Source organism: Choloepus didactylus, chromosome 10 (genome assembly GCF_015220235.1).
Source record: "Choloepus didactylus isolate mChoDid1 chromosome 10, mChoDid1.pri, whole genome shotgun sequence".
NCBI classification, from domain to species: domain Eukaryota; kingdom Metazoa; phylum Chordata; class Mammalia; order Pilosa; family Megalonychidae; genus Choloepus; species Choloepus didactylus.
Genome location: NC_051316.1, coordinates 65,812,627 through 65,825,945, shown reverse-complemented (window position 1 = coordinate 65,825,945; position 13,319 = coordinate 65,812,627). Strand labels below are relative to the sequence as shown.

At 34.2% G+C, this 13,319-nt stretch overlaps 1 protein-coding gene across 1 annotated transcript in view; it reads right to left on the bottom strand.

Annotated features, from left to right (window-relative positions):
• Positions 1–13,319, bottom strand: part of CNTLN (centlein) — a 421,047-nt gene that overhangs the window by 245,743 nt on the left and 161,985 nt on the right. The window contains 2 exon segments of the mRNA XM_037797049.1: positions 287–481; positions 10,429–10,591. Of these exon segments, the coding sequence (XP_037652977.1) occupies positions 287–481; positions 10,429–10,591 (358 nt within the window).

Below are 13,319 nucleotides of genomic sequence, written 5' to 3'. Positions count from 1 at the left end.
ATCTCCACAGAGACACAATCTAGTAATCTGCTCTTTGATAATGTATATCAGCCAAATGATTATTCACAAGAAATTATATTCGATACATTCTACTTCCGCATACATTTATACATGAATGTTTTTACATAATATTCACTTGAACAAAAGTATAGAAAAATACCACAACACAAAATTATCTGTCACAATCTGTATTCCAATATATACATTTTTAAATGTTTTAGTCAATTTTAGGAGATGATTCAATTTGCTATTAAACTAGGCAACATTTTTAGAAAATGTTTCTCACCTGTTCTGAGTGGTCTGAATCACACTCTTGAGGTAAGAGACCAGGCGTTCTTTGGGATTCTTGAAGTTTTTCTTTTAATTTAGCATTCTCTTGTTCCTTTTGAAGTAGCTGATCCTGAAGACTAACAACACTTCGCCGGAGCATAGCTTCACTTGATTTTGTGGTTTCAAAACAAATATGTAACTCATTGTAAAGCTGTTTCAAAAAAAAAAAATCCAAATTATATTAATAATCAATAAAATAATTATATGTCTGTATATATAGGTTTATATAAGGATGTGTATAGCATAGTCCTTGCCCTCAAGTTATGAATAGTCTAAGAAGGGAAAAAAGATATATACACAAGGAAAACTAAATTATTTAACTAAATATCAATATAAAACCACAAATGATCTCAAAAAGTCTATATATATTATTGTCCATAGGACAGGAGAAGTGTGCTAAATTTCTGAAGAGGAAGAAAATACTTTAATCTAGCCAAATTAATCTTGAAGTACTTCATGAATAAACAAGGACTTGAACTAAGCCATGACATACTATAGGAATTAACCAGAAACAAACAAAAGTCATTCTAAGGATGGCAGAAATGTAAAGAAAAAGTATACAATGATAGGAAAGGACAGAAGGGGAGCATAAGGTAGGTCAGCCTAATAGGACCTAAGAAAAAAAGAAAAACAAGGAGTCTTTCACTGAGAGTTCATTAAGGTTGACCATATGTTCCCATTTAGTATAAAGCAGTTTCTACTGCTGAAGTAGGGAAGGAGGAAGAGAGGGAACGTAGGAGACAAAGTTGTGCAATACGATTAAAGACAGTGATCTGAATGCCAGATTCAGGAGGATGCACTTGTTCCTGCAGACAACAGGGAGTTACTGAAGATCCTTGAACCAAGTATGATAAAATAGAAATCATGGCCTGAAGGAATTATACAAACATTTAAAAAAAATTTTGAGTCAAGGCAATATGTGTTAAATAAATTTAAAACCAGAATTTAATCAATCAGTCAATGAACAGAACATGGTACACAAGTGGGGTCGTACAGAGAGTAATATATTTTTAACAATAGTATTCCTCCAATATTCATGACATAGCTTGGCTGTGAAAATCCTAACTTATAATTGTGATTATATGAGGCATAATTCAATCTGTGGTAGCACTGCATACAGAATCTATATATACATTTGCTACTAACGCTAGGAACAGTGACCCAAGAGCTAAAGACTTGTTTTGTTTGTTTGTTTTGTTGGTTTGTTTTTTAAAAAGGCCAATAGTGAGATCTTTTAACAAAAGCAAAACCCCCAAGTAGAGAATCTCAAAATTATGTAGCCAATAAGGTAAGCTTTTAGGTATGCTCATCTAGTCCAGCTTCCCTGTGGTGGAGATGGGGAACATCTATCTTCCTTCAGCATTAGCTAGTCTTTCCTCATGGGAAGAAACTTAATCACACAGAAGACTGTAAAACTTTAGTTCATCTACACACTTAGGATGTGTGGACTTTTCTGTATATATCTTATATTTTAAATTTAAAAAGCTTAAAATGAAAAAATGCTTTTGAAACCCCTTTCCTTAGCACTTTTCCTCAGAGATATATAATTTATCATAAAAACAAGGACAACCAAACCTCAATTAACTCAATCCACTTTTTCTCTTCTATAATGGATTATATCGCTGTATTACTGTCCAAACACTTTCAATAATCCATTTCATTTAACAGCCAAAGGCTAAGAAATTTTATAAAGGAAGGGATACCTATATAATTTATAAACAATTTCAGGACATAAAGTTGTACTTTTCCCTCCCATTACCTTTATACCTGGGAGTGTGTCCAATGTTCTTTTCACAGCTGATGCCATCAGATGTTGTAGGAGGGAAGAGTGGTATGCAGGAAACCGACAGCTGTGAGGGACAATACAGGAGCCAGAGTGGACCCTATAATGACCTACCTGTCCTTTGTTGCTGCTTTCATGATTGGGTTCAGGCCAGAAAACATGAAAGAAAAATCTCGACACAAGAGCTAAGCTGGCTAGAGGAAGTTGAAGCTAGGATGAATGAAGGTCTGTCCAATAGCATACCAAGTCAGTTATTCAGTCAATAGATGAGCCACTTTTTGTTATTTTTATGCTGCTTAATACCAGTTTATACCCAAACAGTAAAAATTAATCTCTTTTGAGAAAAACAGAAAATAATGCTATTAAAGAATTCACAGATTTCAAATATTTGAGAATCTTACGGATATTGGTAAGTATTGACCAAGAAAAACTCACAGCTACCCTCCCATCTCCCAAGATGCAAGCATGATGCTACTGTGTGTTCAGGATTGAGGACCAACTTCCTGGTTATTAGTGCTAGGGTGTCACATCTTGGGATCTTCCTTCATAAAGCTCTGGGTCTATTAATTAATGGAAAAAGACCCTCTCTTAATATCTCATTTCTTGTCTCCTCTCTTCTCTCTCCTCTCTCTTAACTTCCATAAAACAGAAGACTAATGAGTCTCTTCTTGTACTCTGCTCTTTCTGCCAGGCAGTTTATGCAGCTACACCTCTATTCAGGAGGTGCCGTGGTCTGATCAGATACAAGTGGGTGGGCAACTCTAGATACTGAGGAAAACTCTGTCTTTTTCTGAATATTCATACTTCCAAGCATCATAAGGGAATAAACTGAGAAAGCTGGGAGAAGATAATCCAGACCAGTCCTGCTCTAAGATTTGGGGCACACTGTCACTTATTCCTTAGTTCTCACTCCAAATATAGAACTCCTTCTTGCCTATTTGATTTGATGGCTGATTTGGACTTCATTTATTTAATAGCAATAACACCACTCAGTTGAAGAATTAGAGACAAAGATGCAAAGACAGCCCTCCAGCTTTTTAATTCTAGGCCCCAGTCCACAAGTGGAATTAAATAAAAGTCTCCAAGGAGGTTAGATTTATCTTTATTTTTCGAGTATTTTTTGGAGACAAAGCCTCAGGATAATAAAATGCTTATTTCTCTAGGAGACCTTGCAGGGAGGCAAAGGTTTAGGATGTCCCAGTGCCCTGGCTAGATACCATGTTATTCTCAGCAAGATTCTGGCCTATAAAAACATGTAACCATATATTCCCTCTGTTCTTTAAAGGCATTAATCATTATAACCCATAAGTAATCCAGTATCCTTGCTAGTCTTAAGGGTAATTTCTGTTGATGAAATTAAAGTGAAGAAAGGATAACAGAAAAGCAACCAGAAATAGGATCCAAAACTCCAAGTACTTTACACTTTTTAAGGGCTTAGAGTGAAGTACTATTCATGTTTTTATTAACATAGAAGAACAAGTTGTTTTATTTACCTTAACAATTTTGAAAATTTATATGCCCTGTGACCCCATGCTACTAATTTGTTTAAATAACTGAATTTTCCATATTTAGTAAGTATATTATTTACTACTCTCATAGAGAGAATAAATTCTACAAGCAAAAACTACATATGTTTATAGCAGGAAAAAAATGACGAGGAAAAACTCTGGTTTAACATGCAATTTAGACTAACAATATACATTAGCTAACATCTTTGATTTTACCAGAATGAAATTAGTTTGAATCATTATCATTAAATAGAACAAAACATGTTAAAATACCCCAAACATCTTAGATGGTCTAGAAATCATAAATGCAGATAAAATTCATACCTATATTTAAATCACACGTATATAAATGTGCAGAAGTAGAAAAATTATTAAATATTATGTAAATGGATACATACTTATAGACGGAGAACATTCTTTCTTTTATTTCTCTCAATGATGGCTGTTTTTCTTCTAGAAGAGCCCTCTACATTATCTGGTAAATAACTACATGCATGAGACTAATGATTTGGTAAGGAGACTTTTGGGAAAATATGACTTGCCTCTTTCCTGTGCTCAAACTTTTTCAGTTTTATCTTTTCACCTTTGTTTCTCTTCCTCATTTGCCTCATCCTACCACTCTGGGAAAATATTTTTATCTTTTCAGACAATGAAATGAAATTGATATGAATTCCCTAGCTAATAAATAGGAGAAAGAAGGGCAAACAGAAGAGCTTGGGAAGAAATGTGAAGGGAGGGGAACTGAGAGAAAGAGAACAGAGAAAACACAGAAACTCCATTAGAAATAGCAAATTAAGAAGGCCTAACTCTTAAAGAAAGCTTAGTAAGAATTGGAAATAAGCTGTTCATGTAAACTATTGTTATTCAAATCATCTGAGTCTTATATTAGTTAACTCCCAAATATTATTTGGACATATTATGTGAAAATATATTGGAAAATCTGAAATTTTAAGTAAAAAATAGATCTTATTCCTGCATGGATTATTAGATTATTTATATTTCTTAGGGAAAAAATCAAGAAAAACATTTGTAGAAGAGGAATAAAGAAAAAATATTAACGTTCTACTTGAATGAATAATTTGATGTAAGTGAACATTGGAAGTCTTAAAGATAGCACACATGATCAATAAAGTACCGTGGTCATTTCCAAACTTAAAACATACTGAACTCCACCACTAATAATGTTTTCGGTGCGGGGGTGGGGGGGAGGGGGGACGGACAACAAATACGTTTTGTAAAATACTTGCATAGATCAAAATGTTAAAATGTTATAGCAAAATAAAAGAAACCAAATTTTTACAATCTGGCAAAAGAGTGGTGAAGAAGAATCATGGAGGCCCTTTTCACAGAGGATGGTAACACACTATACTTTCCTTACATCAAAAAGGATGCAAGGCAATCTTCTGAATAACTTTTTACTTAGATATCAGGATAACTCTCCCAATGCTAAAAGTTATCTAGCATTAAGAGAATTTTGATAAGGGAATGGGTAATGCAAGAGTTTACCATCTGTTACAGAGTCTTTTGAGGAGAAGACCACATTATTCTATGTATAACTAAACTATACTGTGAGCTTAATAAAAGAGTTTAAGAGTGTGGGTTCTAGATTCGGATTACCTAGATTTGAATTCTACTACCTGATAGCTGTTTGACTTTAGACAAGCTATAAAACTGGAACAATAATAATACCACAGAGGGTTGTTGTGAGGCTTAAATAAGACAAGCAAGTCCTCTTCACAGTGTCTGATACACAATAATCTCAATAAATGTTAAACATTATTATTAGATGGTTGCTGGAAGCAATTGACATTTTTGCATCAGTTTACACAATATATTTCTAAAATACTAGGCAAATCAAAACACAGATTCTACCTGGCTTATACTACAACATTATATTCTTTATGTTTATTTATGATTGCTCTCCAATTGGAAGGAAGGTTTCTCCATATTTTTATACCACTCTAGAATCATTCATCCATCAAAAAAGAATAACATTTAAATTAAGATAGAAATAAATCTTATAAGATTTTTTAAATATTCTTATAATTCTGATAAGCATCTATGATTTTTTTAAATTGCATTAACCAAAGAGGGATATCATATTATGCAACTCCTCAAGGTTCAGTAATTTAAAATTTACTGACCATCCCCCATATGTAGGCAGATCCCCTTCAAACTCCATGATCATATGTGCACAATGACTCAATATTTAATAATTTAAACAAGACTATCTCTATGTATAAACTAATTAAGAGTGCACTTCACATCATTAACCTGATGTTACAACTTTTTCATAAAAGGAGCCATTTCCTGAAGGTATTTGATCAATATTCTCCAATGAATACTAATAGTCTGAACTGACAACAAAAATATATGTATTGCAGCTTTATCCACAAAGTGAAATTTTTAAACAACATATATGATCCATACTGGAAAACTGTTAAATAAATTACATTATTTCTAAAATATTTTAATATCATGAAATTGTTTTAATTTAATGTGAAGTGAAAGATATTACTGTGAACTCATATATGCTAAAATGCATTGAAAACTAAAAAGAAATATTCAAATGTTAACAGTACTTGCTCTGAGAGATGGAATTATAAAGGATTTTTACTACATTTTTATGGGGGAACAATTTACACATATACCACCAAAGAAAAAGGAATTGGAATGTCTACTAACTACAGGTCAGCTTGAATTCCCTGGAAATTTATAAGGTAAAATAAACAATCAAGGAGAAGACTTTTGAATTGAGTCTAAACTACTGCAATGAGAATTACAGTTTCAGAATGAGTACATAGTTAAAATCAGTAAAGCTTTCTTTTTTATTTTTCAGAGGTAACTTCTGAGGAATAAATAAAAAAGGGGGGGGTGGGGGGGACTCAAACTGGAGAAAAAGAGATGATAAAAAATAGACTGAAGACAGCAGGACTAAGCCAGTTCCTAAACGTAGCAGATTTCAGTTTGTTTTTCTGCCTCCACACTATTCACAAGCACATCACATTCCCATTTCTCATCTATAATGATTCTTGGAGGGTATAGTCATAGTCCTAGGGAAAAGGTGTGTGAGATTTCATAAAGTAGCTCAGATCAAAGTTTAGGTTAAGACAAGTTCTCTAATAAGTAGTATATATACTCCACCTGTTCAAATTGAGCAAAGTCACTGGGAATTTATAGCCTGAGCCAATTTATAGCCTGAGGTCTTTTTATCTTCTCAGATTAAACAACACTAAAATCACTTCATCAAGGAAATCCTCTTTATTCCTAACCTAAGATAGGTTCCCAGTTCCCATACCTCCCTGTACTTCTACTATTGCAACATATATCATGCTTACTCTCTATTACCTGTTATTAGCTAGATTTTAAGCTCCAAGAGGTGAAGAATGAAGGAAGTAAAAAAAATTACATGTAAGTAACTGGGGAACAGCATTCAGGTAGTGGAAGCAAGAGCAAAGACTTTGAGGTTGAAGAATACCTCATATATTCAAGAAACAAAAACAAAGTTAGTGTGGCTGAAGTGGAGGGAATAATAAGAGAAGGAAAAGATGAGATCAGAAAGGCAATGTAAAGCCAGATCATACAGTGTCTCATAATGTAATAGTATGAAATTTGGATTTTGTTTTCAGTGGGATGAGAAACTGATACAAGGTTTTGAGGAAAGGAGTGACATGATTTGACTTAAGTTTTAAGAAGAATATCCTGGCATCTTTGTTGAGAATGAACCCAAAGGGGGCAAAGGCAGAAGCAGAAAGACAAAATAGGAAGTTACCATAACAATCCAGGCAGCACATAATAGTGGCTTGGACAAGACGGTGGCAGCAGGGGAGGTGAGAAGCTGCTGAATTCTGGATATACATTGAAGGAAGGGCAAACAAGAGTTTAGTTTGAACATGTTAAGTTCCAGATGCCCATTAGGCATCCAAGTGAAAAAATGTCAAAACAGCAATTAGATATACTCTTTCCTAGAGTTCATGGAAGAAATCCAGAGTAGATAAATTTGGGAATCATCAGAATATATACGGTATGCTTTTGAAAGCCTACGTGATTGCATAAAATCATCTATGGCATGAGTTTAAACAGAAAAAAAAAGATGAAAAAAGATGTTCTACGATTGAGTCCTTAAACATTTTAACATTTAGAAGACAGGAGACCAGGAAAGATCAGAAAGAGACTGAAAAGGAAAAGCTAGAAACTGAAGGAAGAAAACCAGACAATTCTAGTGTGCTGGAAGAAAGGAGGAAAAAATCTGTTTTAAGAGATAAGAGAGTAATCAATTCCAACAAATATTGCTTATAAGTCAGATATGATGAGGACTGCTATATGACCAGTGGATTTAACAATGTGGAGGTCACTAAAGATCCTAGAAGAGATATTTTAGTGGACTGAAAGGGGCAAAAACTTGATTCGAATAGGTTCAAAAGAGAATTGGAGAAAAGAAATTTTAGACAATGAATGTAGACAACTCTTTCAAGGAAAAACGCAGAAAGAGAAGGGAAGACGGAAAGAAATGGAAGAGAAGAGAAAGAAACAGAAGGAAGAGAAAGGAAGGACTAGATCTAAGTCAGGAGAGAAAACATAATGCTATAGAAAAGATGAGAAATCTCTCCATCTGTATGCGAGTTTATAAGACCGAAAAGTTGGGGAGTTGTAAATCTTAATAAACATGAAATTATATTATAGGAAATCAATGCCATATTTTACTATATATACCTGTTAAAAAAAAAAAAAGAAAAGGAAGAATGAACAGGAACTATATATACTTGTATGGATATTTGAAAACAAATAGTTAAAGAATAGCAAGTGTACCATAATTTATATTAAAATTGGAAGAAGCCTAGATTTGCACATATATATAATTATCTAATTCATGAGAAAGTTCTAGAACAACTATTCATATAATTATCCTTGGGAAGAGGAATGAAATGAACTAGAGTAAAGGGAAGGGAGCTCAAATCTCTTAGACTTTCACTATTGCCACTTCTATATTATTTCAATTTTTGTGTAACTAAAAAAGAGAAAATGATTTTGAAGTACTGTGTTGTTGGTAATTACACAGAGGAAATTCTAGAAGGATACATTCTCAAATATTAACTGCGATTACTTCTGAGGAGAGGGCATTTTCTTTTTGTTAGATACATTCTACACTGTTTGAAAATTTATCACAAGTATATTTTACTTTGATAATAATTTTTATAACAAGAATGTTGAAGCATTCAGTTGTCTGAAGTGATATATAATCTATAAAAGTTCTCAGGTAGGTTATGGACAAGATCATTGCTCTCTGTAGAGACTTCTAAGAAAACCAAACAAGAAGTACAATCAAGGCTGCAACATCTGATGGAAGAACAGGGGCATTTTCCACATGACTGGATGAAATGATTACCAAGTATAAGTTTCTTACAAGAGAATTTCTCTACTCTTGAATTATAAATTAAGCAAGAATAAAAAATGAATCTTAGTACACAAGATTCAAAAGGAAACAGGAAATGAAACCCTGCAGTTTAATTTCTCCTTAAGAAATTTTTCCTTGTTAACTAAGAAGAGAAACAGAAGTATTAGCAAGTGAGAAAAAAGGTTTATGAACTTTAATAATGAACAATCCTAAAAACATAATGGAATATAAATTGTCATGGGTAAGAGACTTCCAAGGAAAAATTAAGAAAGGGAGAGAAACAGTTAAGTCAAATAGATAAGTGAAAACAAGACTAAAATTAAAGCTAATAATAAGGTACAATTTATCAACAATTTATAAAGAAAAGCATAATGGACTATCTCAACATATAAAACAAAAAGATAGAGCTGCCGTAGCTGAAGTGGAGGGCATGCGGGCTGCTATTCTGCTTAGTAGTATCATCCACATCCTTTAAGGGAACACAGATTGAAAACCACTGTTCCAAAGCATCATTTAAAACATACATTTAAAATTTACTTAATAATTGTATTTCTTTCATGTTAATTATACATATATGTTCAAAGTGCTTTTCCAAGAGAAGAGAGAGTTTAAACAGGAAAACATGCCCCAAATTTAGGGAAAACAAGGGCTGAACTGTTTAACCTCTCTAAGCCTCACCTGCTTCAACTATTAAAAGGCAATAACTGATCTCATAGGGTTAATCGATACATAAAACTAATTTATTTATATAAATAACAGCACACTAAAAAAAAATTTAAAAACTCAATAAAGGTTTTTTTTAATTACTAGCTATAATTATTGCTGCTGTGTCAATAAGAGCACTTAAATAACTGGGTAAGCCTTCTTTAGGGGCTTCTAAAACAACTGTAAAGTAAAATGACTACTTAAAGGAAACATCCAAAATAAAGAGAAAATCCTTGGAAAATATTGATCCTGAAGACCTCATCAGCATACCCATTGTGTTTGTGCAGATTTGCCAATAAAATAATTCTATATTGAAAAGCTGCCTCCAGTAGTAAATAAGAATCATACTTGATGAAATATTTTCTCATAATAGAAGGCCGAGTAATCCCATTCCCAAAATCCTTTCTAGTTTGGGGACTACGCCCCTAGAAAGTTTCACAGTAGATATCAAAATACCAATTTATAAAAACCATATCCTATAGAATCAATATTACATATATATTTTAAATACTTCAGCTCTAACAGCCATAAAGAAAACTCATGAATTTTAAAATATTACCAAACTGAATTCTGGCAATTTTAATTTTGAAGAAATAATTTAAAAGGGAGTAAGAAGGAAAGGCTGAAATTTCAAAAATTTCAATTATATGTATTTTCATAAATTCATACATATATAACTACATTTTTATGACAGAATAAAAGCATACTTTTTGATATGATATACTTTCAGCTGTATGAACATCTTCCTGATTTCTCAGTACTTTTTGTGTGTCCATATTGAGAACCTGAAGCTGCTGGATCAGCTCTGCTTGCTGTGCTGTATGTGCACTGTTTTGCTTATAAAGATTCTGAAGCTCCTGCAACTCCTTCCTGTGCAAAGCAAGAAATAAATAGAGGGAAGCATAAATAAAGATCTCAGTTAAATAACTGTGTTCATCTATGATTATAGATCAGCTTCCCATTTTTCATCTATTATCTTTTACTACAGGGAAACTTACTAATAAAATAATTTATAAAGTATTTAATGTTTATGACACACACCTACAAAGTATTAATAGAACTGTGACTTTCAAAGCCAAATATTTACCAATTTCCTATCATAGCTTGATAGTAATAAGAATCCTGGGTCTGCAGTCATAGTACCACCTTCTTACTGAAATTAAGTAAACACGTCATTCCCAAGAACTGATAGGTACCGATGCCAACATTAACATACATGTAAGTCAAATTTTCATTATATACTATAAAGCATTTTAAATGTATTAAAAAGAATTCCAAAAGGCAACCTAAGTTTCCAAACCTAGTTCCTTGAAGCACCACTGCCAATTCTAGTTTGAAGCATCAGAGGCTTGGGATGCCTGTGACTCTTGTAATCCAGCTTGAAGGAAATGATGAGATGGGATAGTCAGAAGGAAAGTGTCATAATTTGCCAGGGTGCTATGACAAATAGCACACAGTAAGTTTTGTTTTAAACAACAGGAATTTATTGTCTCATGATTTCAGAAGCTAGAATGTTTGCTCCCTCCTACGGTTGCTAGAGTTGGGTGCTGGCTTGCCGCAATCCTTGGGATTCCTTGGCTTGTAACTCTGCTTCCCATTACATGGTGAAGTCCTCTTTTCTCTTTCAGTACCTGATGACTTCTGGCTTCTACCTGTGGACTTCTCTTTATAATCTGGATTAAGTCCCACCCCGTTCAATTGGGCCATATCTTAACTAAAAAGAACTCTTTAAGAGGTCCTATTTACAATGGATTCACACTCACAGGAATATAAATTAAGATTAAGAGCATGTCAAATTGGGGTATATTAATTCAGTATACCACAGATGGGTTGTAAAACCAGGGCAAACCAGTCCTTCCAAAGCACCTAAGGTGAAACTGGTAAGGAGTAGGACAAATAAACTGTGGTGGTGATGGAACTAAGGATCCAGGAGAACCACACCTCTGGGAAAGAGATTTTCTGATTTCTGTGGTAGTGAATCCTGTATGATATAAATCATATAAAGTTGTAAATCATTTTGTGTATTCAACTTGAATAGGAAAATATTTTATAGAGATCTATTTCATAGACACTTTAAAATAATCATTTTGAAGACAGTGTTTTTTAAAATGGTACTTTATTTTTTAACCTATAACATCAAATTGATTCATTCACGGAAGATACAATCTTAAAAGAAAGAAGGACTAAAAGAGATAGACAGGCAGTTATTGAAGGATGAAAATTAATACAGGAAAAACGAGATCTGCATTTTGGAGGTGCCAGAGTAATGTTCTCCAACAACAACCTTGCACCCATAAAGATACATGTATATACATCATCTGTATTATCAGGGTTCTCTAACAGAAACAGAACCAACAGAAGATGTCTGTAGATATTACGAGATTTTTATAAGAATTGTCGCATGCAATTGAGGGAATGGGCAAGTCCAAATTCCACAGGGCAGGTTACAAGCTGGGACAACTTGCTTTTGATTTACTATTTTGGTAGGTAGGGGCAGTTCTATTGGCTTTCACATGGCCATTCCTACCATAATAGCCCTTACTCTACCAATCAGGGAACCAATGTGGGTATTCTGCCAGTTGTTGAGTATGTCTGGAACTGGGAAAATAACCACGGAGAGGGTCTGAGAACCCACTGGACCCACTGGGAGACAGAACTGAGCTAAAACTCCATTGATCACCTGACTTCCATAAGCCCCTACCCTGACTACTGGACCACAGTGACGTTTTGGATCTCCTAGAATTAATGTCACTTTGAACCAGTCTAATAATCCAAAACATGTCTAACCATTTCCTTTTCCCCAGTGCAATTACCTGGTAAAAGGCCATAGGTCTCTTTGGGGAAGGCTGGGAGGAAGATCGACAGTATAAATTTTTGGCAGTTTAACAGGGCCCTTCCCCAAGGGGACCTGGTCTTCTCTTCATTCAAGGGGCTCTACATCTGTAAACTGTCTCAAGTCTGGGAAATGATTAAGGCACCGTGACTCTTTGTTTTTGTAATTCAAGTTATACTTTTGTTCATTTGATCAAGAACTATTTTGCTTATACAGATGAAGTAAGAATTTAGTAGACTGCCCAACAATTTTACTTCCAGGTACCCCATGATCTACTAACCAATACCATAAGTCTCTATATGTCAGACTATTTTGATTACCACTATGAGTCTGCTGTCCATTATGGTAGCCAAACCAACCTTGCCTTTGGCAAATAAGTGCTGCCACTTGGCTTCTGCCAACCTGGGATCCAATCATTCTCATTGTGATTAAGGATCCAAGTTCAGTGACAGCAGTTCCCACAGTAATATATAACCCACAGAGAAGAGTGACTCAGAGCTTTTCAGGGATGATGGAGTTAGTCTCACAGATTTATTCCTCACAGTCCTGCTGGAAAGTGTGTCCCCTGAACATTCCTGGGGTGGGTGAGGGTGAGCAGGCCTTACATGGTAAATCCACTCTAACATTCCAATCTCTCTAAGCTTTTGGTTCCTTCATTGACATTATACCAGGGCAATTCTGGCTTTTCTACCATATATAATATAGGGCACCTTTTGGTCACTGTTTCAGCCAATCATCCCGAACAAATTGTTAGAGCCCTTTCTA